General features: G+C 49.1%; 7 protein-coding genes across 7 annotated transcripts; 2 read left to right on the top strand and 5 right to left on the bottom strand.

Annotated features, from left to right (window-relative positions):
• Positions 1 to 757: 757 nt before the first annotated feature.
• On the top strand, positions 758 to 1614 carry N7487_001372 (undecaprenyl diphosphate synthase family protein; the record flags this gene model as incomplete). Its single annotated transcript, XM_056869120.1, has 2 exons — positions 758 to 973; positions 1033 to 1614. Coding segments are annotated over 2 exons (798 nt in total), but the record flags the coding sequence as incomplete, so codon positions are not given.
• Positions 1615 to 1738: 124 nt separating this feature from the next.
• N7487_001371 (ATP-grasp fold subdomain 1) lies at positions 1739 to 2988 on the bottom strand (the record flags this gene model as incomplete). The annotated part of the gene is made up of 3 exons (XM_056869119.1): positions 1739 to 1897; positions 1954 to 2789; positions 2847 to 2988. The coding sequence occupies 3 exons, from the start codon at positions 2986 to 2988 to the stop codon at positions 1739 to 1741; spliced, it is 1137 nt and encodes a 378-aa protein (XP_056733903.1).
• Positions 2989 to 7461: 4473 nt separating this feature from the next.
• N7487_001370 (uncharacterized protein) lies at positions 7462 to 9427 on the bottom strand (the record flags this gene model as incomplete). Its single annotated transcript, XM_056869118.1, has 3 exons — positions 7462 to 8771; positions 8856 to 9122; positions 9199 to 9427. 3 exons carry the CDS (start codon positions 9425 to 9427, stop codon positions 7462 to 7464), a joined length of 1806 nt encoding a protein of 601 aa, XP_056733902.1.
• Positions 9428 to 10394: 967 nt separating this feature from the next.
• N7487_001369 (c-type cytochrome) lies at positions 10395 to 11292 on the bottom strand (the record flags this gene model as incomplete). Its single annotated transcript, XM_056869117.1, has 5 exons — positions 10395 to 10419; positions 10480 to 10574; positions 10635 to 10793; positions 10857 to 10888; positions 11259 to 11292. The coding sequence occupies 5 exons, from the start codon at positions 11290 to 11292 to the stop codon at positions 10395 to 10397; spliced, it is 345 nt and encodes a 114-aa protein (XP_056733901.1).
• A 1059-nt stretch (positions 11293 to 12351) lies between these two features.
• Positions 12352 to 13218, top strand: N7487_001368 (uncharacterized protein; the record flags this gene model as incomplete). The annotated part of the gene is made up of 2 exons (XM_056869116.1): positions 12352 to 12741; positions 12829 to 13218. 2 exons carry the CDS (start codon positions 12352 to 12354, stop codon positions 13216 to 13218), a joined length of 780 nt encoding a protein of 259 aa, XP_056733900.1.
• Positions 13219 to 13640: 422 nt separating this feature from the next.
• Positions 13641 to 14906, bottom strand: N7487_001367 (exosome non-catalytic core subunit RRP42; the record flags this gene model as incomplete). The annotated part of the gene is made up of 2 exons (XM_056869115.1): positions 13641 to 14246; positions 14358 to 14906. 2 exons carry the CDS (start codon positions 14904 to 14906, stop codon positions 13641 to 13643), a joined length of 1155 nt encoding a protein of 384 aa, XP_056733899.1.
• Positions 14907 to 16335: 1429 nt separating this feature from the next.
• Positions 16336 to 18681, bottom strand: N7487_001366 (serine/threonine-protein kinase; the record flags this gene model as incomplete). The annotated part of the gene is made up of 2 exons (XM_056869114.1): positions 16336 to 18462; positions 18517 to 18681. The coding sequence occupies 2 exons, from the start codon at positions 18679 to 18681 to the stop codon at positions 16336 to 16338; spliced, it is 2292 nt and encodes a 763-aa protein (XP_056733898.1).
• Positions 18682 to 18851: the final 170 nt, after the last annotated feature.

The raw sequence follows: 18851 nt of genomic DNA, 5'->3' as shown, positions 1-18851 counted from the left end.
CACCAAAAATAATACACCGTATAACGCAGGAACAGCGCAAAGCACAACAGTATAATCTAACGTATCGCAAGCGAAATTTAGACCGAACTGTTGCCGTTGACACATGCCTTAAAGAGGATGCTTATGAACAGCAACCAATCCTATCAAATCCTAGAATTCGTGATGGAGTGGTACACTATCTCTTGATACAACGCCGCATACATGAAACTAAACTGTAAAGTCATACTTGAGGGCAGGATGGGGTAGCACCAGTGATACCGTAGTGATTGGTCATTTTTGTGTTGGTAGTTTTTATAGCCTTGGACGCTATCAGTCGCTTTGGCTTTTTTTTATGTGTCTTCCTAGATGCACATGTATATAAGTAGTTAATCGAAGTTTGACATGGATCTAGTTCACATGGTAGAGCAATTTCAGTTTCAAAGGCTAACAGAATTTAGAAAATGAAGTGTCTGTTTCTGGATAACCTATATAGTACCTGAGAAGCTTAATTGACATACCCAATGAGCCAAATTATAATGCATGCTCTTGATAACGTTGATAGCATTGGTATATGCATATAAGGAATAATAACAGTAATGTAGGCATGATTGCGTACCAGAAGTCTCTACGATTGGACGATATCAAGTATTCAGCCGATTAACATGCCGTCTAAAATTAAACATGTAGCTTGTGAGACATATTTGCGGTTCTTTCGAGGGGAGACGGTCGAGCTCCGTATAAACTCTTGGGCTCAAATCTATCTTTCAAATCTATCTAGTCACCTACTGAACACAATATGCACATCTTCCAAGTCCTCTATAAATATCTGGAGCATGTCTTCCTATATATCAACCAATTCGTATTAGAGACCTTAGCCCAAGGTCCCATCCCACAACATGTAGCATTCATAATGGATGGAAATCGACGCTATGCAAAAGATAAGTCGATTTCCATCGCAGCTGGTTATTTAGCCGGCGCAAAAGCTCTAGTGAAGGTAAATTATCATTTTAAAAATTCCAAGCTATCAACTATTGAGATAGCTAACACAAACAGATTTTGGATACATGCTTCGATTGCGGAATAAATGTTATATCCCTCTACGCCTTCAGCCTTGAAAACTTCAACAGACCGAAAGAGCAGGTCGATGTTCTTATGAAGTTGCTAGAAGGGACACTTGGAGAAATGGGTGAGCATGACCCATTGGTGAAGAAACACAATCTTAGAATCCGGGTGTTGGGTCGTTTGGAATTGCTAGAAGACCACGTTCTAAGGGCTATTTCCAAAACTATGAATGCTACCAAAAATAACCGGGGTAAGACTGTGAATATCTGTGTCGCTTATACTGGCAGGGATGAGATTGCATCTTCTATCAGGGAAACAGTTTCTGGTTCTGGTTTCCCTAGCAAGATAACAGCCAAGTCTTTGACGGAGAATATGTTTATGGGGTTTCCGCCGCTGGATCTTCTGATACGTACGTCGGGGGTCTATCGTTTGAGTGATTTTATGCTCTGGCAGTGTCACCAAGAGACTGATATAGAGGTTGTGGAGATGAACTGGCCTGACTTTGGAAGATGGGATATAGGTTTGATTTTGTTGAGATGGCAAAGCAGAAAAAAGGCTCTGGCTGACGTGTGATTTGAGCTGTTTTATATTTGGATTATGCGAGGCCAGTATATCAGTCTCTCTATTTTCGTGGTATCTTCTACAAGCCATGCTCGGGCCCAAGACTTCTGTTCAAGTATGCTAACATCAAATGTATTTATAAAGGACTGCGGTATTGACGGAACGTCTCCAGTGTCGAAGCCCCATGCAACATATTTTGCAATAGCGTAGGATAGTCCCACCCACACCCTGTCGCTGCCATAGCAGTCAGACTAGCCTGATCCTCGCGACCTGGTCGACCAGGACCAGTCATGTTCTAGCACTCGAGGTCAGCGTATGAATTAAAGTCACCATTCAAATAAAGACACATACGGGTTTCATATTGACATCGAAAATAGCAAATTTCGACCCATGTCGGAATCGTCGGACGTCAATGCGGATGGGAGCCGTTGCCTTGATGAGACTTGCCACCTCTTCGCATTGACGCATCACCTCCTCATAAGATTGATCTCGCATCTCTTCCTTGGTGACTACGCGCGAGTTGGCAGTAACAGCCACTGTGCCATTGTACGGTGCGATACCTTGGTCGTGGTTGAATCGGGCCACAGGAGGCATGCTCCAATACTCCGCTCGGTCGAGGGATGGGGGCATCACGGTGATTGTGGCTTCCTCGCCAGATAGAAATTCCTCTAGTAGGACCACGGGTGACTCTCTGAACAGGGATTCTATATGGCTTTTCAGCTCAGAAGGAGTATGGCAGACTTGCACGCCGTGACTCCCGCGACCACGAACCGGTTTTCCGACAACGGGGTAGTTGGGGATTGACTGAAGTAGGACATTTAAGTCATCTCCTTCATTTACAACCCACGATTGAGGTAAGGTAAAACTTCCTTGCTGACGCAGTTTATCGTTCAAGTACATCTTGTCATCGAACTTCTCCACCAGACCCGGTGGTTGGCCTACAACCCGTAGAGTCGGAGCATAGCTATCCAGACAGGATGCTGTCTGGAGAGGGTGGGAAGAAAACACGATCGTATTCGCCCACAAGTGTGTGGCTCCTTGGGTTACTGCAGAATATATCCCCTCTTCCGAATCTGGGAAACACCAACCCTCATGCTGGGCAATGGAAGGGGAGGGCTGGGGCGTGATGACTTCGATTCCCTTGGAACGTAGAGTGTATGCAATATCTGCACCTGAATCCTGGTATCCTGTGGCAATTCAGCACTAGCAACTATCGTCCAGAGAAATGTTTCATGGTATCTTACCGCCTGGTTTGCGTGGTTTGCGAACTCCATTGATTATAGGGGGGTCAATTGCTTGGAATAATACTGCGACTATAGGTCTGCTAGAAGAGGTATTCCATTGCGATCTTTGGATGCCCCCTATGGACTGTGCGGCTTTCAACATGGCGAGACAATTGAAAGAGTTGTAGATTTGGAATGAAGCTATCTGTTGGCATAACTCGCGCCCCAAGCCGGGTGGCTCCGAGTGTGGGGTCCACGGGTGACTCCTCGGACCGATCCGCCTTATCTGGGCATGGATATCAAGTACCTAGGTACATACGTAGATCTAGTCACCCATAGTGTTTCAAGCTATGGATTCATAGCAAAGCCCAGAAGTTCTCCCAATTCCATCTTGTCTTTGAGAAAGAAAAAGCCAAGAGATGGTAATACAGATTGCCTAACTAGGCTACCTTTGTGCAGAACCTCTTGATAGAAGGGTGGAGTAATGTATGACTCTAAACTGACAGCCGACTACGCATATGATACACTTTTGATATTATGTATGAGGGTCTGTCGATTTTCCAAGTTTCGCTAGTATTGCTATTGTATTTCTATCATGTACGGAGTCCTCCGTGCAGGCAGTGGATATAACCTTCCAAGGTTGGAAATAATTCCACTGCCCCACGTGGGCACACACCTTAAATTACATAATATTCTGCACGGTTTGCACTCGACGAAACAGTCATCCTGGCCAAAGCAGATTTGTACGAGAATGAGGGCTGTGACCCGGGACATGAGCGTCCTATGCATCTATCTTATCCGCGCTTGTGGGGGGGGGGTTGCCAGTTCATGCGCATTCCCGTACACTGGGCAGGTTCGCGTACAAGGAATCAAGAAATTGACGGCGAGTGGTTGAGTTGTCGAAGAGCGGGTTGGCCGTCACCGGGGGTACTGCCTTACGATAGACCTGGAAGATTCTTTGTTGATGGGGACTTTTCCCCGTGAGAATCACCAACGAAGGGGGAAATCCAACGATTTTGTTTCAAACAGGAGTTTATTAATGGGTAAAAAAAGGAAATCTAGGATTTACACTCGATGGAAGTGTAGAGACAAGAATACTCGGCGACTTATGGGGCCTTGTCAGGTCCTTTTGTTGGACATTTTGGATGTTCTTTGGCCTTTAGAAAATCTTTTACTATGTCATTTGCTAGGAGTGAGAAATATGTGACTATGCCTTTTAGGTACTGTGATCACGTAGTATTATTCAGGTCTTTGTTTGCTGTCTCGCTGCAATAAAACCTATATATACGTCCTTCTCCCCCTCTTTCTCGCTCGCTCCTCTCTTCCTTATATACAGAATTCGCCCAAGCAACGATGGAATAGACTACGTTGAAAATATCCTTACAAAAGGCCTGACATGTCTCGCTATATGTATATATATGGTCATGACTATCGTTTCTCCTGTGCTCCTTCACTCATTGCCTCGGATCCACGGTATATAAAAAAGATATAATGTAAGTACCCAGGCATCCATGGCGTGCCAAATTGCGCCTACTATATCTATAATACCGTGGAATCTAACGATTACACTATACGGGCATTGTAAGTACAAAAGGCCTTGCTTTCTTAATTTCTTTCTTGCTTTGCTCATCTCCCTCCAGATAAATATCTAAAACATCAGTCACTTGTTTGTTTAACAGGCTTGAATAAAGCTAACCAAGACAAGCTCGCTGGGGTTATGCAGTTGATACCCGAGGATGACCTCAAAGATTATTTGAAACACTACTTTAGAAACAATATCCTGGCCAACTCCGATGTCGAAATTCGGTCGCCATGCCAATTGCTCCTTTGCTCTATCTTTACACAGGGCGCACACCGAGATAGCATAATCAATATTCATGTCCTTGTCGTCCTAGCATTCTGATCTGGTTGCCCACAGTATTGCGGATGAAGCAACCAAACGCAATCTCCCCGAAGGTCATGACACCTACTGTGACCCAAGAGGTGGGATTTCAGTAATTTTGATATCTACAACAAACCCCAAGTTCAGAACGAAGCCGAAAATACAGCTCTCATATACCGATCCGCCTTCAAAGACCGGGGACCCCATGGTATTGTGGATTACAAGGAGCCGGGGGCTTCATGGTACATTCCAAAATGGGCCCTCGTCTATGTTTCATCATGACCAGAGCACAGGGCTCGTCCCATGGGAGCAACAGAATCAGGCCCCGATAACGGCCATTAGATACCACCTCCCAACGGGACAAAGTTGACCGATGAAGGAGTCTATATGGCGACAAAATACCCCCAAGCCATCGAAAGAACCAACCGCTGGCCTGTTGATTTTGACCGCGATGGTCATATCTGCGCAGCATGATCGGAGAACAGCTTGATCCACCTACTCAAAACACCTGGCTATACAATCGAATGCGCTGATATAACCGACAAAATAAGCCTCATCAGTTTGAAAAAGTACCGCCTATGGGATGCACATCCAGGGGGACCAGATGCGAACTCTAGTCTACCTTAGTCCACCGCTGAAAGGCTTCACATCGGCGCAAAATTCGGCGTTATCCACGGCTGGGGTATATCGCAGCCAGTCCCAGCAGTCGTTATTCGGATGCGCTTGCGTGATATCTGTATTTTATAGAGCAAGAACGGGGTATATCGGGGCTCCTTTGCTGAGTGATTGCGATTATAATTCCCATCCCGAGGGCCCAAGAGCGTTCCTTTGGTCTTTGGGTCAACCATGCTTCTCAAAGCAACTGAGACTTTCGAAGAAGAGATATTGCCCACACGACCTGTGGTTTTTCTCTCGAATTGTTTGACAGACGAAGAGGCGCGGAGAATCCAGGATATTATGTTCGTGCACGCCACCCTTCCAAGGCAAAGTCCGGTATTTCCAGGAAATCCACCTCTGGCGCTCGACTCCCACAAAGATTCTCCGTCATCTGATTAGTTTGGCAAGCCGAATCCGGAGGGATATGCACACCTTGGGACATCTTGTCAATTTGAACCATGCGGATCAGACTTGTTAGGTGGCATGGCCAACCAAGCCAGTATGGCTGATGATCAGTTGCAATTTCTATTTTTATATCTATTTATATGCTTATTATACACGTATATACGAGGTACTATCAGCCAGATGTACATGAAGCGTTGGCTCGATGTGCACCCTGCAATGGGCGATTCGTGTTCAATAAATTATAACGGCACAACTTTCTGGAAGTAGGTGCTAAGCAGAGCTTTTGCGCCTATAAACACTGTATCGGCACTGTGTGGGAGGGGTCGAAATACTGCCGAAAGCACTTCCATACCTGGAATCCAGGCTTCTCCGATGAAGAAGAAAGGAAAGAGATCAAAAAAACTGTTCGAAAAAGCGAGGCTGGCCCAATGGCACCCCGAGACAGGGACAATAGCCGAAATCATAAGAAGGATTGAGAGTCAACCTAAGATCCCCGCTTCACAAGTGGCTAACATCGACCTGGAATGTACTTTCTTTTCCCGGGAGGTGCTACAAATCGACATAGCTGACATGGAAGAGAACAACGTGATTGGTTATTTCCCTTGGTATAGCAAGGGCATAGTGGCATCTTTCTCTTTGGCCCTTCCTCCACAGCCAACTTGGCACTAAAAGGCACAAAAAGCAGAATGCCAGAGCCTATTTTACACAGTATGGGATTCTGGTTGCAAAGGATGCGGTTACAAAACTCCAAGAAGTGCATTTCGAAGAATACAATATTCCTCTCTTGCTGGTCATGGGAATTCGACCTGCCGCTTTCTTTGAATGAGAATTGCCTTGGTTGAACCCAGCAACTCTATCTTGGCTCTATCTAGGGCTGTCTATATAGCTATGGGATATCAGGCTAGTTCTATGAATCTTGATGTTGGGCTAAAATAGGAGGGGTATCAGTGAAAGAAGGGAAAAAGCAGGAACAAATAGAAGATCTAGTTTGCATTTATATCTGGAAGTGTAGGAAACAAGAGTAGTCGGCCATGTGCTCCAGGCCTGTTCTTACCGATGTAGGACGTTGGTAGTATGATTTATCCAACTCAAGATGCTATTAGGGACTTTATATGTAAGAAGATAACAAGCCGATGTTTCCTTTGGATGGGTTTTCTGGATGTCCTTTTTTCTGCGTCTTAGATATCTTTTTACGTTTCATTGGAGATTTCTTTTTGATATACATATAAAGGTATGAAGTGTAAACGGTACAGAAGACTTGTCTATGTATAATCAAGGACTTATATATGAAAGTTGCATAAGAACAATGACTATGAACAGCAAAAAGATTCATTCATACATCCACAAAAGAACCCCATAACTGCACGGCGCCATGAAGTGAAATCAAACCAGCTGGCGCCACATATTTCTATCCCTTTTCCTCGCAAAAACCTATTCGCCACGAAAGTCAAGCGCAAAACAAAAAAGGACAAAAGCAGTCATTCAAAGAGGCACAGCAGGTAAACCACCAATTCCCACGAAAAAGCCCGCAGCCGCGGATGCCCTGCCACATATGCCCTAGAACGCCAGAGAGGAGAGACAAAAAGAGGGAGAGACAAAAGAACCCAACCAAAGGATGCTATGCCAAGACAAAGAAATGAGGCCAAAAGGAAGAAAAAGGACAATAAGATCAAGAATTCTCATCTCAGACCTTCACTCATCGTCATCACTCCCTTCCAACCCATCAATCATAGCCCGGCTGGGCTTCCTCCCTGCCCCATAAACAAGCTCCATAAGTTTCGCTTTCTGTCTCTCCCGAACAGTCCGCAGGTAATCATACGTCCCTTCCAACCCGCGGATCTGTCCATCGATAACAGCTTCAACGGGCCCAAGCATTCGGCCCGGAGAACCGGAATTCCCATTCCCACTCCCGCTCCCATCAACTGACCCGACGAAACTGACAGAGTCATTTCGACGCACAAGTGGGCTAACTAGCTTCCTGCGCAACGTCTCAAGATTAACCTTCAGCGTGAGTAGTCGGCCGCGGTGGTCAACGAGGAGATGTTTATTCGCGACTGTGCGACTGCGCACATTCGCGAGGAGTTTCTTGTTCTTCTCATATTTGCGAACGGCCGCGGCATCCGGCCCCAGCACACGCGTCCATAGGGAAGAGAGCATCTCGCCCTCTGCGCGTTCCTGGGCGTCTGATTCGCGGACAACTGTGCGCTGGAGATTGAGGAATTGGCGGTCGATAGACTCGAAGAGCGCGAAGAGCGCGGTTGAGTGGGTGAGTTCGCTGTTTATTGATTCTTCGAGGACGGCAAGGAACTCCGTGAATGTGCGGGTTAGGGTTGTGCGTGTGCGCTGCGCGGAGGTTGGCCCGAAGACAGCCATTACGAGGTGACCAAGGGGTGTCGTTGTTGTGGAGGTTGCGGAGACACCGTTGTCGGAAACTTGGGCTGAGCGTTCGAGCGCGCCGAGCCGCGAGAGCATGTTGTGCATGTTGTCGAAGACTATTGTAGGGAGGGTGCTTGGGGGCTGGGCGGAGAGGGTTTCGAGCTCGCGCTTGGCCCAGTCCATTACTATTAGGATGGAGTCGATGTCTGAGTCGACGTTGGCGAAAAAGCGGGTTAGCTCGAGGGAGAGGGACTTGAGGGAGTCGGAGAGCTCGTCTAGTTGGCGCACTATTATGGGTGCGCTGGTCATGTTGGTGCCGCGGACGGACTCGCTCAAGTCCCAGACTGCGACGCCGGTTTCTTGCAGGGTGCCGATTTGCTGAACACCGTTCTCTGAATAGTATATCAGTGGTTCGAAGGAGCGCGCAAAGCCGGATAGCTTTACTAGATCGGGGATCGACTGTGGGAGGCCTGGGAGGACTAGGGCGCGCATGAATGCGACTGAAAGGAGGAGGATTATGATAGATAAGGTGGTGTTAGACTTGGAGCTGGTCATGCGCTCGAACTTTGAGCGCAGATAGCCAAACAACGCGGCAATAGGTTCTCGGTGCTGGACTTCTGCACGCACTGCAAAGCGAATGTCTTTATTCATTCACAACAATCGTTAGTATACCCGCGCCTGCAACTGAAACCAGATCAGACAGGGCCTACAGTTGCTCAGATTCTCCGCGCCAAAGCCCACCCCGTCGTCCTCGGGACTGTGGCGTGGTGTGCGCCCTGTAGTCGGAGCCGGAGGCGGACTTGGGGATCGTCCGTGGAGGGGGGTATCTGCACCCGCCGGTAGAGGCACATTAGCCGCGACAGAGATGTCGCCCGGGCTGGCGCGATCGACCTGTCTACTCTTCGTGGGACCCTCGAGCGCATCCTCATACTGTGGACTTGGTTCACGCGACTGGGACGGAGAGGCGCTGAGCCCGACTGTGGGCTTGAGCTGCAAGCGATCCGTAGGGGGGGTTATCCTTGCGCAGATAGGGCTGGTGGCGGTACCATCCACTGCCCTGAATGTATTCGGGTTGATGGAAGCCTGGGGGTGACCAGCGCTCCTGCGCCGGGTCCTCGATTTCTCCATCTTCCCCATCCGAGTCTTCAGACCGGAATCCGGAGTGTTGGGAGGGCAGCGCGAACATTGGGGACCTGTGGGGGTTGGTATTGTTCTCGAAGTCTTCGAGCGACGCGTCCAGGGATGGATGGTCGTCGAAGACGTTGTCTAACTCGTCCAGCATCCCGGACGGTGTATCGCGATAGTCGCGCCTCGGAAGAAGAGGCACTGCAGGTCTCAGCGACGAAGCGCAGATCAATGCCTATGAGTGGCGATCACTGGCGGATGAACCGGTTTAACTCTTTAGGTAAAACTAGGGTAGTTAGTATATGCGCTGGGACGGTGTCTCCCTGCGCTAGCCGTTACAGAAGAGATCTGAGCAATTAACCCCACGCCAAAGATGCGATAAGGTATGATGCGATGCGATGCGACAAGGCAGGTATTGGATTCTAAAGTGCAACACAAGATATGTCTGAGATAGGCACATTCGATAGTTGATGTTGGACAAGATTGCGATCAGGAAACACGCTGGGAGATTAATATAGAACTGGGATCGAAACGCCTCGTTGAGCAATGGAGGAATCAGGAATGAGAAGATGAGAAGGCATGCGTCCCCTCACTTGTATCCAAGTCGAGGAGGTTGGGCCAATCAGCCTGATCCCTGCTGGGTCATGTGCTGAAACTCGAAGCCAACACGGCGTGTACACATCAGATACCGGACAATGTACAAGGGTGGTACTGCAGGAGTACTTCCAGTTTGTATAGTCCCTGCAATAACCTCCAAGGTCCTCATCAAGTACTTTTCAAGTATCTCCGTGCCTGACCGCCCATGTTTGCCCAATCGATACAGCTAGAACCATCAACCAATCATAAGACAGACCTCCTTGATCATCCGAAGAATCTCAAACACTTGGGAATAAGCGTGCATAAACCCTCCCGTTTGCAGTTCGTTTGTTCTATCAAATATCAAATATCAAACCAAAATGAAGAAGAGGAGAAGATCAAATCTATTTTGGGTCATGGAAATTGTAATAAAAATACAGGCCCGGTCCCTTGGGACACCCGGTAATCAGGCCATGGCGCCATAATCCCAGACTTCTATGGGGAGAAACAGAAAAAAAGCCGGGGAATAAAAAAGAACATCAGGTCGTTTATGCGGTGTTATCCTTGAGCCAACTATGTGGTGTGTTAGTTCAGAGGTCAGGGGGTGTGGGTTCGCGGGTGCGGGTAACGTACGTGATGAGATCGTTGCGCTCCTTGGTCTTCTTGAGACCACCGAAGGCCATCTTGGTACCGGGGATGAACTTCTTGGGGTTCTCGAGGTAGGAGAACTATGGGGACATCGTTAGCGGCCGATCGGAGCGGAGCTAAAAGTTGTAGTTGGCACTTACCAGAGTGTCCTCGTTCCACTCAACACCGGCCTGCTTGTTGGCGTCGGTGTAGGCGTAACCCTCGGAAGAGCCAGTCTTACGGCCGAAGAGACCGTGGAGGTTGGGGCCGACCTTGTGGGCACCGCCGGCCTCGGTGGTGTGGCACTGGGCGCAACGGGTCTGAAAAAAGAGCTGTTAGTTTCATGTTCCCTTTGTATGCGCGTGAAGTAACAAAGAACTTACCTGGAAGAGCTTAGCACCCTTGGCGGCGTCACCTGGAGAGAAGCTGATATTAGCGATCCTGTCGGCTTCTTTTTTGGCTTCTTCAATCAAGGCAGCTTCTGCACGCTCGGCCTCGCGCATGTCGATGATCGTCAACGTGCAGAACACATCGAAAGTAGTCATGTTGAATAACTGATGCGTAATACTTTGAGAAAAGGTTGCGGTGATCCGCAATTGAGAGGTAGTTAGGTTGAGGCGCCAATGGTAGTCAAGGCGAGGAATTGTTGTCAATCGTCGTCCCAAGCAGGTAACAGTGTTGCCATTGTGTTGCCATTTAGGAGTTGGAATACCCTTCCTTCCTTCAACCTCGATGGCACCTCCCCAACCTCCTTTCAGCTCAATGGGGGAAGGTAGATAGCTTACCAGGAGCGAAAGATTCTTGCTTCTTAGGAGGCATTGTGAAGTATTATGAGAGAATAATAAAAAGAGGTTATTATGACACTGTACTGTACAGAAAAAACTGGGAAGGGGAGAGAAGAAAATCTGGTTATTTGTACTTGGCCCCGACACGCTCTCTCGTAATCTGCCGCTCCGCCAATCAGAAGCCAGATGATTCAGGTGAACGGGCGCAACCGGGAACTTCGGTGTGGCTGTTGTACACTGACGACTTACACTTTCGCTTTGTTCTCTTTACTTTTCTTGAAATATGCTGGGAACAATTACTGACTTGTGGCAAAGAACGTGTACAAGAGTGTACACTCTACGTTCTATCTTCCGCCCCTATGATCTCATAACTCATCATCACTTGGGTAGCTTAGAACATCCATGGTTCCTGACTAACTCGCTTGTGTGTGCATATTCAAAGCTTCATGGAGCTTTACAAACTGAAACATTCAATTCCTATCTGGATGCCCATGGCGACCGAGCTCATATCTCACGCGCGTTTACCCCCTTCCTTCCCCCCTGGAGAACTGGAGCAACTTCCCGATCCACCGTGGCTTCGAAATGGCAGGGTTCTCATTCGCCCAAGCTGATCCTCCCCGGTGGTCCGATGTGTGGATCCTGAGGCAGAAACGGTTTATTTTCGATTCATTCTCGGCGATTGCAATTTAGCCTGTTGCCGAGGTTGCAGTAAAATTGGGACTATGACCTTTCATTAGGTTAGTTTATGTAGTTAGAAACGATTCTGACTACGAAGTACTCTGTACAGCTTAGAGCTATTCTCAGACCATTTCAATTGGTGGGAAAGACGGGAAAGAATGGATACTAAAACACGTGAATGTTTCCCAAGGTCAAGTGGTCTGATAATTTTTTTTCTTCCCGAAATCGTTAGGGGTATGCGGTTGAACCGGGTGAGAGAGCATCTCGACTCAATCGGCATCCGATGTCCCGATATGGTCACGTGATATAAAACCTTCTCCAAAAATTGCATCTACGGTTCCACATCTAGATCAAGTCAACAAGACCATCCAGCCCCTCCACACAAGCAAAAGGGTAGAAAAGAACACTCTCAAACATGCCAAATCCAATCCCCGGTTTCCTCCTCCCACGAGGCCCACCCTCAGCATTGACCCTGCGCGCCCTCCAACGCCAAAGCGCGCGACGTAGCTTCACCTCAACCAGCGCCGCGTTGAAGAAAGCCAGCAAAACCAACACCAATGCCAATTCCAAGCCCCGCGTCCTCGCAAAGCCCGATAGATTCCGCCCGCCTTCTCATCCCCAGCGTCTGACGACTCCATCTCCCAAGAACGCACCCCCAGGCCAACCATTCGAGTATGGCCCGCGCACGACGGAGAAAGAGCGCGTGCAGCAGAGCAAGACGCAGTACCCGGGAATGTTCCCGCCGGAGGGGACAGTGATGTTCAAGTTCCTGACGAGCAAGTGGATCCACATTTGGATTGCGATGGTGAGTTCCCGACTAGCAAAGAGCCAAGCTCTGGATCTACCCAAAATCTCCAAGAACCAAGTAAACAAGTAACTAACCAATACACAGAGCGTCTTGATCTCCTGCGCGGGATTCACCTTCACAACAAACTTCAAAGCAACCTCACCATTCGCACACCTGCTACCATCCTGGTCGGGTCTGCTGACATCGCCCGTCGGCACGATCTCACAGGCTTTATCTGTGTGGCGCATGCATGTGGAACACAACTCGATGCGCGTGCGGGAGCAACGGCACCGTCGCGTTGAGGACGCCGAGAAGAGGAAGCAGTATCGTGTTGCGCATGGGCTTGAGGAGGCGGAGCCTGAGAAGAAGAACGATGACAGTAACGAGGTTGATTTGCAGTCGCCTATTGCTGCCGTTGAGGGCGCGGGGGAGAAGGAGTTTGTTGATTGGGAGGGAAATAAGAGGCCTGTTAAGAAGTGGTTGGGGATTTGGTGATTTATAGGCTCCAGGGCTGGTAAATTCATATCTACAGGTGATATAGCTGCGCATCTACCTATGTAGGTATGGTATAGGCTACATATGCTGTCTATGTGGTTTGGCTGTGGGTTTGTATTGATGGACCCTTCGCTACATACATAAAGCGCACCTACCAACACCCCTCCAACAGTGACGTTGGTGTAAATGGAGTTCAATCCATTTTTGTACATTAGTGGACTTTCAATCCAGCTACCATAGGAGGATTCTCTCAACTTCAATCAAATCAACGATGAACAGAAACGATTTAATCAAAAGACAACGCTTTTCTCCAAACTCCAGAAGTAGCGACCTATCAACTCAGATATCAAAGTCGCAACCTAAAGTAATGCTGTACTTTATTACTCATACATGGCCATGAGAAATGTATCAAAATAGGACAATTATTGCACCTCAACTCCCTCAAGTCCCTCAAGGACCTCCTCGCCAACACCGCCCTTACTAAGGACAGTCTTAACCATACGTGCAATGACACTGCGCTTGACACCACCCCTTCGGGGGCGCCAGACACCCTCGACCTCCTCCTGACCACCAGTCTCTTCGCCAGGCGCCGCAGTAGCACCAAGCATATTCACATTTTCGGAATTGGGGATACCAGGCTGAGTGAGGCGGGAGGGAGGATCGATCGAGCGGATCGAGAGCAATTTCAAGGTCTCCGAGTCACTACTGCGCGTAACTGAGATGGCCAGCACTGCATCCGCAACGGCGATTTCTTCACGGTTAGGATCGAAGATGACGTTGTCACCGACGGAGATCACGAGCAGCGTTACAGGTGGGCGGACGGGGTATGATGGAGCGGCAGAGAGAGGAGACTTGGAAGTATTGGAGCGGGGGTAGAGATACTCCGCAGCAGCCCAGTCATCGTCGAAGAAGGGGTCTTCTTCACCCTTGGACTTGAGTTTTGGTAGCTTAGTGCTGAGGAGGGCGAGGTGGGTTGTGAGCGAGAGGAGGGGGAGGGGGTATGCGAGAGGTTGGGAGAGGAGCAGGACCTGGAGAATAACATGTTAGCAATGATCATTTCACACCCTCAGAACCCTTCAAAAATAGAAACCAGAAATCCAAAAAAAAAAAAAAAACAGAAAGCGATCTTCAAAACTTACATCAATATACAAGCGCCAATGCCACCGCTTGTTAATAACAAGTCTCCCCTTCAACCCACCGGCCATCTCCTTCGCAGCATCCCCATTCCCACCAGAAACAGAGCCAACCAGACTCTCCCGCATCATCTCACTCAAGAACACAGGCAGGGCGTCATCGTCCCTAAACCCGGGGATCTCAATCGACATCTGCACCCATTCGCCCTGTCCTGAGACAGCAGCGGAACCCTCCTCGCCCTCACGGTTCAGTGCGTCACCATGCTGCGCCAAACTGCGCGAGTCGAGCGTGTCGGCTGCGAGAACGGTCTTCTCGACTTCTGCTTTCACACCGACGATCGCTTGTGTGCCATCTGCGAACCCGATGCGCGCGCTTCCATTCGTACCGGGTAAGATGGTGGTCTCGGCGGATAGAGGGCGGAATTGTGTGGGTGAGCGGCCATCTGGTCGGATTGGGTTCTTGGGGAGGCTGAGGGAGGTGTAGAGGTAAGAGAGTTCGGCGGGTGAGAGGTGGGGGACTTGAGAGGCGGAAGAGGCTTGTCTTTGATTTGACATTTTGGCGGGTTTGGTGTCGGTATGTGACGGGGAAATATATTGCTTTGTTTTAGAAGATAGAGCTGGACTTCAGTTGCGCGAGGTTAAGCTCGTAGCTGTTGGCGGGCGGTTTTGATTTTGTGGTTATCGGCCCGCGATTTGTGAAAAGTGCTTGCCAGGGCGCGAGCTGGATGTGCTAAGGTATTGGTAGCCCGAATTTCAAGCTAAGGCCAGTCTAGTTTCGACCGGTTAGGTTGCGCTGGGGAGCAATTGAGGGGAAGAAAAAAAAGTTGGTAGAGTCGAGCAGAGCAGTCTCAATCAGGAAATCTTGATGGGCCACGGATGATCGTTGTTCCGTTGATATCGATCCATGGATGGAGTACTCCATGCGAGAAGTATAGATGCAAAGGATGTTTTTACATTCATTATATAATCTCAAGATAGAGCCCTGGAGTAACCTGTCTACTACTGTATAATAAATTCTCTGCAAAGGTTAAAGCGATAAGCCTTTTGGTCTAATAATCCTACCTTCCCGCACTGTAAATCACTTTCCACTGCGAGCTCCTATACTAATTCAATAGAAACCTGAATGAAAATGTTAAAGCAGGAAAATTTACGGTAAACAAGAAGTGAGGTCTCAGTGTAAGGTTTTGAGTAGATCCAATGTGTATGTATGTAGTAAGGTGTATGAGCATGGCACAACGGCCAAAGGCGGAGGTATATTACAAGAGTATATAGCAGACTGGATCCAAGCCAGAACGCCGAGGTGGGGAGGAAATGATACAAGAAACTCAAGCAGTAGAAAGGGCCATGACAGGAATATGTAATGCAGGGATAAATAAGTAAGAAAAATGATAGACAAGAAGAATAAAGATAGGAATGGCTGTAGCCGACAATGTACAAGCGGGGGAGAAAAGGGAGAAATTATATGGACAAAAGAAAAAGAGCGCAATATTCATCGAGAATGATGTTCAAATGTGCAGATCCGATATCAGTCATATCGGATGAAGAGAGGGTGAGGAATACCTGAAGAGGTAGAGGGAAATGCCGTGTATGATGCGACTCGCGCATGTGGTATCAAATGTCAAGGAAAGAAATCACGCCCCTGCCTGGTAAATGATGAAACGAAAGGACTCCAAAAGGAAAATGAAACGAGGCCCGGATCCATCTATAAAAAGGGCTGCAGGGGTATGAATGTGGGGGAAAACGAGAAACTTGCAAAAACGGCGAAAGCCCAATGCCCATATGTGAAAAGAAAAAAAAAAAAAAAGATAAAACACCCTCCAAATGGCCAGACCTTGTGAAGAAAATGAAAAAAAAATACCAGAATCCATACGCCGTGAGCTATGTAGGTTGCTCGGTGTTTCTTCCGTTGTTGCGCAATTTCGCCAAATTTTTGTGCTTTTCGCAACTCAAAAGGATGTGATGTTGAATGTCGTGGTTGGGTGACTTAGATATAGTTGGATCCACGGGCGAAGTAGTCAGATTTCTTGTTGTGAAGCTCGGCCTCCTCGTAAGGAGGAGTGGGCCAATGACGGTTTGTGGCCGCGGGATCAATCTTGTGAATGTTCAGCTTGCTAGGTGTTGACTGTTGACCAAACGTAGCACTATCCTTTGCCGTGGGTGACGGTGTAGGATAGGGGTTCTGCGGTACACGCGAGTTGTCTGACCGGCGAACACCACTGTGTGAGTCGGCAGCCATTGACTGAGTCTGAGCCAGGCGTCTGGCCGCCTTGTTGGCAGAGTGCAATACCTCATCAAGTAACTCATCTTCCTCTTCAGGGGTCTCGTACCGGTGAACCGGGTGGGTAGACATCTGCATGGCACGACGAGTCCTGCTAGAGATGGGAGCGGGATTGTTGCTGGTGGTCTGAGGCATAGACTGACGCTTAGTCTGGCCGTCGGCGGAATTATTCAAGTGCACCGGGACATTGCTCAGTGTGGACGAGTCCAATGAGTACTTGACACATTGAAGAGCCTTGTCCAACTCGGTCAAGTCGGAACCTTGCTTTGGTTCACTAGTAGGCCCATCGAGGGCCACTGATGAACGGTTCGACCAAGGGATGCAACCTGCGTTAGCCTCGACGTCATCAGCAGGGGCTGCTTGGTTACGCCCAGACAGTCTGCGGGCGCGCTTGCGCAGATGCGAGAAGAAACTCTCCTTTGTGGTTGGAGTGTTAGTCCCGGAACCATTGAGCATCCTTTCAGCCTCTTGACGATTCGGGTCCGAGTAGTGATTTCCATGGGAGTTGAGGGACAACTGGCGGCCGATCTTTGAGCTAGCTGAGGTGTCGGAAGACTTGGAAGCCTCGCTGTGTGCCACAGTGGCGTTTGCCTGGGCTGTAACGGAGTTGGAGAGAGGGGAGACAGGGCGGATAGAAGGAAGGATTGGCATCGGCGCACCGTTTGCCCAGGTAGCCCGCTTGGTGTTCAGGGGACGCGCCTTCGCAGACTGGATCTCAGGCACAGTAACTTGAGTAACAACTGGTGGCCGGGCGGGGCTGTCTTCTGCAGTGTGTACAGGGCTGTCCGACCGAACGACCAATGATCTCCGGAACCAAGAAGGCTTGGAAGACAATGTAGGAGAGTCACCAGGAGTAAGATTTGGTGACCTGAAGCTCTTCTCGGACTGTTTGCGGCCAAGCAGCCTTGACGAGGTAGAGGACTTGGGCCGTACCGGATCAACCGCATCGGCGAAGTACTCGTGGTTAAGCGCCTGGGTAGACGTTGGGCGGTTCTTAGGATCCCACATGAGACACCATGTGACGAACTCACTAAATGCTGCGGGCCACATCGGGGGCTGGAGCACGGATTCCATCGCATGTGGTGCCATCTTGGGGAATGTGAAACCGAGCTTATGAGCCAGACGTGATCCTTCGCGCCATTCACCACCACCAATCTTAGCGCCCGACTTGCTGTACCAGTTCCCTGGGCTACCCATAATCTCACACACACGCCAAACTTGGTCCACCTCGTTGCCTCCTGGGAATAGGGGCTTCAACGTGGCAATTTCAACTGCCATGGCGCCCATTGCCCACATATCAACTGGAGCCGAATACTCTCCTGCTCGTAGAAGCACCTCGGGTGCGCGGTACCATCGCGTGGAGACGTATGTGGTGTATGGTTGTTTGGAGTGGGTCTCACGAGCAAGACCGAAGTCGGCGATCTTCACGGTGTAGACAGGAGGAGTAGAAGGAGGGGTGACGAGGTTAGAGTAGCGACTGAAAGCGGAATCGTTGGGGGCGGAGGTTGAGACGAGAATATTCTCAGGCTTAATATCCCGGTGGAAGAAGTGGTGTGCGTGGATGTGGTCCAGACCGGACAAGATCTGGTAAAGAATACTCTTGACATGCTTGCCTTCAAAGTATTTGTGATCACGAGCCTTCATCAACTGATACAAGTTGCCATCCATGTATTCCATGCAGATGTGAAGCTTGTGGGAGAGGGGGTCGAGAAAGATGTCGAGGGCAGGGACGAGGTGGGGGTGAATGGGTAATGTTCGGAGGAAGATGACTTCCCGCAGGTCTAGACATGGACCCAAGGAACTAAATGTCTTCTTCATCGTTTTGATCGCAACCTAACCAATGAGTCAGTGGAAGCACAATACACCAATAGTCTTGCTACCCCATACCATAGTGCCTCTGCGAGCGATGTGAGCACCGGCGGTCCGTACGCGTGCGACGGCAACACTACCAAAGCTTCCATCACCAATCTCCTTGATGACTTCGAAGCGGTCCTCGAGGGTTGCCATGGAGGTATGTGACCCCCGGGTGGGTGTATCATATGTGATGGTCATGTTTGATATCTCTTCAGGTCTGCCAGCAGATCGGGAGAGGAATGTGGAGGAGGGGTTCTAAGGAGGGTTCAAGGTCAGCTTCCCGACATTCTCAGTAGATCAGGCGTTCTTACAATTATGTAGAGGGGGAAGGTTTCGCAGTATCCCCGAGTGAGTGTGTGTATGTATAT

This window comes from Penicillium crustosum (assembly GCF_028827405.1).
Source record: "Penicillium crustosum strain IBT 35664 chromosome Unknown utg000001l_segment0_segment0, whole genome shotgun sequence".
Taxonomy (NCBI): domain Eukaryota; kingdom Fungi; phylum Ascomycota; class Eurotiomycetes; order Eurotiales; family Aspergillaceae; genus Penicillium; species Penicillium crustosum.
The sequence above is the reverse complement of the archived record's forward strand: the minus strand, read 5'-3'. Positions and strand labels throughout refer to the sequence as shown.